This window comes from Mya arenaria, chromosome 7 (genome assembly GCF_026914265.1).
Source record: "Mya arenaria isolate MELC-2E11 chromosome 7, ASM2691426v1".
NCBI classification, from domain to species: Eukaryota; Metazoa; Mollusca; class Bivalvia; order Myida; family Myidae; genus Mya; species Mya arenaria.
Window position 1 is genome coordinate 30,905,213 of NC_069128.1, and position 5,213 is coordinate 30,910,425.

General features: G+C 32.7%; 1 protein-coding gene across 1 annotated transcript; it reads right to left on the reverse strand.

Moving 5' to 3' along the window:
• Positions 1-509: 509 nt before the first annotated feature.
• Positions 510-4,342, reverse strand: LOC128241765 (cornifelin homolog A-like). Its single transcript, XM_052958843.1, has 3 exons — positions 4,207-4,342; positions 2,605-2,737; positions 510-988 (listed from the first exon to the last, which is right to left on the reverse strand). Exons 1-3 carry the CDS (start codon positions 4,207-4,209, stop codon positions 792-794), a joined length of 333 nt encoding a protein of 110 aa, XP_052814803.1. The 5' UTR covers positions 4,210-4,342; the 3' UTR covers positions 510-791.
• Between the last annotated feature and the right edge of the window lie 871 nt (positions 4,343-5,213).

The window sequence follows — 5,213 nt, forward strand, 5'->3', positions numbered from 1 at the left end:
AGAGTAAGTTAGAAAAAACCCTTGACAACATATACTCCTCAAATAATGAAACACTCAAAATCAATATAAGTTCGATATAAATCTAATAAAATTTACCTTTAACGTTTTTACGTTATTCAGGACTGTTTGAAAGATTGAGGTTGTGCACGGAAACTGGTTTATACCCTCAGTAGATTTACATTTTACTGACCGTTCCAAGGCGGTACCTAATCATCCTTGATAAACACACTTAGTGTTTTGTAGTATATATACACTGTGTTGTTTGTTGAGTGTTGTGCTGTTGTTCCAATTTAATGTTTGTGATTTTTGTTTTTGTGTTATTTGTCTTTAGCATTTATCCAGTGTCATTAAACGGAGTTTATAATTAAAAGTTAGGCTACTGAGCTTGTTTCTGTAGTTTTTCAGATAAATAATATAGTTAATTATCGTAACATAGGTGTCATTTTCGTCTGCAGAAGAAGTCTTATTTTCACTACAGTATCTACAATTTGACTTATTAAAACACAAGGTAACACTTGTGATGAACTTTATTTGGAATCATCGGCCTCCCTAAACATTTATGGAGCCTCTGGTAGTAAAGTTAATTTTTGCATGGTTACTACGAAAATGAAAAACATATGACTAAATATGCATTATAGATAAAATATTGCAGTTTTTTATTTATTTTTTTATTTTTTATTTATTTTTTAGAGTCCTTCTTTACTCATAAGAAAACATTTTGGTGAATCCAAAAAAAGTACGGATTCACCAAGCATCAAATCTTCACGTAATTGTACATCTGATTCCTTTGTCTATTCTCTGGCTATTGGCGTAATATTCGGATTATCCTTGATTTCTCTCATCTCCTGTGTGAGAGCACAAGGCAAACAGAATGACAAGGTAAGAACGTCCAAGCACGTTGAACCCTCTATTTGGTTGTCTTCTCTAAGTTTGCCTCTAATACGTACCGCCTTATAACAGCCCAAGATTGGAAAAAACAAGACGAAACCTGAAACATAATCGTACGTTAAGAGAAGATTATAGTCGCTCTCACACATTCGACCACAATAACGTTTACGATTGGAATAAAGTAGATTGGATCAGAATCATAATAATAAGGAAAAGAAAATATTATATTCTATCTCACATGTACAGCCTTAATGAATTTCAGGACGGCAATAAAGTAGACTAGACCTAAAACATCTTAAAAAAATGAATATTCATAGTGCTTTGCTGATTTTTATTCATATTTTCTTTGTATAGGTGATCCTATTGCAAAAACAGAAGTTATATAAAAATATATAGGGCATATTTCTTAATATTTTTATAAAAATATTGACTATTTCGCACAACTTTTACTATATTTCAGTTTAAATAACATTCTATATATACCTTAGTTTTTAAGTATCACGTATAAAGGAGGTTTTGTCGAAATGTTATGCAAAAAACAAATATCTATTTTTCTCATTCAAGGACAAATATCTAGTTAAGTCTCCTAAACCTACATAGCGTAATTTAATAGCACGGTTCAAATTTCAGTATTTATAAACAATAATACAACTGTTTTTTATTGTATCCGATGTACAAATAACCTTGCCATTTAATCGTCCCATTGCCAATAATGCTTAATTGTGATGCCGATTAACTTATGAAAATTTTGAATCATTCAAAAGAGTATTGCATACTGATAACATACATGTTAATTAAATGTCTGAAACAAATTGGTAGTTTTTTTTAATTGCAGTTTGAAATTTAGTTTCACTGAAATCGGCTTTTACATGATCTTTTTTTAAATATTACCAGGTCAATCAAGCTTCCTTATATCATTGTTTTCGGTATTTTTCTACACATTCTTTATACCTTACAATTGATATCTACATAATGTAAGGTCACAAAGCAGCCAGAAGTCACACAAAAGTACGTCGGATACAAACACCTTTAAGAAAAATACTCGCGAGACACACACACGTGTTTTAAACAACTTTTTGTACTTACAAGGCACACTAAGGTTTAAAACAGTTTACTTGCCATGAAGAACTAGATTCAAATAACCTTTTTTTGCTCTCGAGACTCACTCAGGTCTAAATAACTTTTGGACTCACTAGGCACAATCAGGTTTAGTTAAAGTTTGGACAAACGAGGCACAACCAGGTTTAAATTTCTTTTGGACTCACGAGGCACAATCAGGTTTAGATAAAGTTTGGACAAACGAGGCACAACCAGGTTTAAATTACTTTTGGACTCACGAGGCACATCAGGTTTAGATAAAGTTTGGACAAACGAGGCACAACCAGGTTTAGATTACTTTTGGACTCACGCGGTACAATCAGGTTTAGATATCGCTTTTACGCACGAGGCACTTTCAGGTTTGAATACATTTTGTTCTCACAAGACACACCCAGGTTTAAATAACTTTGTACTCACTAAACACACTCAGGTTTAAATAGCCTTTGCACTATCGAGACACACTCATGATTTAAAAGTCTTTGCACTGTCGAGGCACACGAAGGTTTAAATAACTTGTTTACTGCCGAGACACACAAAGGTATAAATTGTATTTGTACTGTCGAGCACGGTTTAAATAATCTAAATTATTGCTTTACCAACATTTTTTTGCAAACTTACCACCAACTAAGCACTCTCCTTCTTTCATATCTTCCGCGTTCTGTTTAAAGATGACGCAAGGGACCAGGTAGGCAAGGATACAGATACCGAGGTCATCGAAGCAGCTGAACAAACCGTGTTCCCACTTATTAGACTGTAAACATTCAATTGTATGTTGAAATCAGACGTTGGTTGAGTTTTGTTTTGCATGCCTGTTGCACCAAAACGCATGAACTGCAAGCGAGGAACCAAATGGCAACACCTCAAATTAGCCTTAAATGAACTCAGGGCAAACGCAATAATTGGTTTTCGTAAGTATTTCGGTATTTGATGTGTGCATGGTTACACGTAGTACATGTTTGCAGACAGACGGGCAATATAGGAATCCGACCTACAAGTTAGCTAGTTTTGTCAAATCGCAATTAACTATAATGTAAAATGTTGATGCCTGGTTACTCGATACAATTTTGATTTGATTCGATTCACATGACATTATTAACAGAAATAACAAAAGGTACTCATCTTAAAATAAAAGATGATCTTAAAATACGCGGCATGTAAGTATTTGAAACTTTGTGTCATTTTATTCTTTATCAATAGAGATTTATTATTGCAATATATTTGATTTTGTTTGGACTGAAAAAAATGCAAATTCCGGAGTATGTTCTCATTATTTTTCACCTCGTGATCACCAAAAGTGAATATTTCGCTCGTGAGGTATAGCTTTTGGTGCTCATTCAGTGAAATATACTGTGATCTCACACTGAATAATTCATCTTTCTTCTTAATGACCCTTTTGCATTTAAAACATACGGGTACATCGATTTCAAAATTTCGGTCGATAAAACCTTATATAAACACAAAAGTAATCGCAATTTTCACCCCAAGCTTCAAAAAAGAAAAATAACCGATGAACTGTTTATATCATTTCGAACTAATTTATTTCAATTACTTGTGTTATTCAAATAAGACATTAATTTCTTCAAGGTTGTCGATCTTATGAATGGACATGTTTAAAATATATCTGTGGTTTGTTATATATATATATATATATGTATATACGATTTAACAAGGTACGCTAGTACGTTTAATTTGGGAAATCGTCTCGAAATTCTATATTCATAAATTATCATATTTCATTCAACCGTGTACCCACATGTTTTTTTGTTTGTTTTTTTGCGTGCGGACACTCTACTGCGCCACTATTAAAGCTAACTCTATAGCGAGACTGTATAAGTGCCGCTATATACATATGTAATAAGCGGTTACATATTCGCCCTCCATTTTGAAATTCGTCCTCGAATGTCGGAGACAAAAGTAAATTTGCAATGACCTTGAGGCTTATCGTGCAACACTTGTCACTTGTTTGGCGCAAAAATGTAACAGACTGCAAAAATTGCTAATTGCACTTCTCGCTCTGCAAGTGGACACTCTATCGCGTTGCTCTATAAGCCAGCTCTATAGTGAGACAATATAAGTCCCTCTATATACATATGGAATACCCGGTTACATACAGTTAAATGCTATATGATTATCATGAAAGGAAAACAATTATTCTAATGAAAATGACCTCGTACTTTCTTTTTTCAAAATAACAAAAAAATAATAAAAACGAACACTTACCATTCTTATATATTCATACAAATAACAGAGTCCAGTATATTCGATCGTGTAAAATCAGCAAAGGTACTGAAGGCTTTAATGAACAGGAGATTATTTGCAAATTTGAAAATATCAAATTCGTAAAACACGGAAGTTGTTTACAAAATACCGGCTGTAATTTAAATAAATGTAATTTTCAAGCTTGGGTTAAATAATGTGAGATACTGAGGAACGTTTTGTAAAATATATAGTTTTATACCTTGAAATCTGTGTCTTGTATTGTGTGACTATATAATTTAAAAATAAAGGTACCTAAAACTAGTATTCTCTATAGTTTTGAAGAACCATATTAAATTAGGGATGTCCTTAAATGTTTGGTTTAATTCCACTTGTTAAGAGATAGTATTTACATTCTCCTAGTATTTTGTGTAGATTAAACTTGACGTTAAAATTGTATAATACGCAATTGTTTACTTCAATATTGCGCTCCGATTGGATAAGCGCGACCTCATTTAACCAATGATATACGACGTTACTTAAATCAGCTATGTTGTCGGTTACATTTCTTTAAAAACAAATAATCAATTGCCGAAGATACTGTTAATTTTTAATAGCAATGCATATTTATTTTGTAAATGTAAATATAAGTATTGATAGCTAGCGTGCTTCATGGAATGCACGCGTGCCCTACTGCGTTCATACAACATAAACGCAAGAAAAACTGTTGTTCATTAAGTTACATCACTTATTTTTAAACATCTATTTTCATTTAAATCACACATTTCTTTCATGTTGTTGGTTTTGTTGTTAAGCAGTTCTGGCCGACTCAAACTGTTTTTCTCCAAATGAACTTGCCTTTTAGTTATCAATTTGTCAAATATATTATTACAATAAACTTCGGCATCTCTAAATATCTTTGATCGTTCAAGATGAACACATTCAGTGATTTTGGTGTATCTGGACCTTCTCTGTACAATTGTTGTACATCATAACGCTGCCTTTGATTACAGCCAACATTGTATCTTCTA

Coding starts and splice junctions, on each gene's coding strand:
- LOC128241765 (XM_052958843.1), bottom strand. Junction 989..2,604: donor AGGAGAGTGCTTAGTTGGTG/GTAAGTTTGCAA, acceptor ATTATGTTTCAG/GTTTCGTCTTGTTTTTTCCA.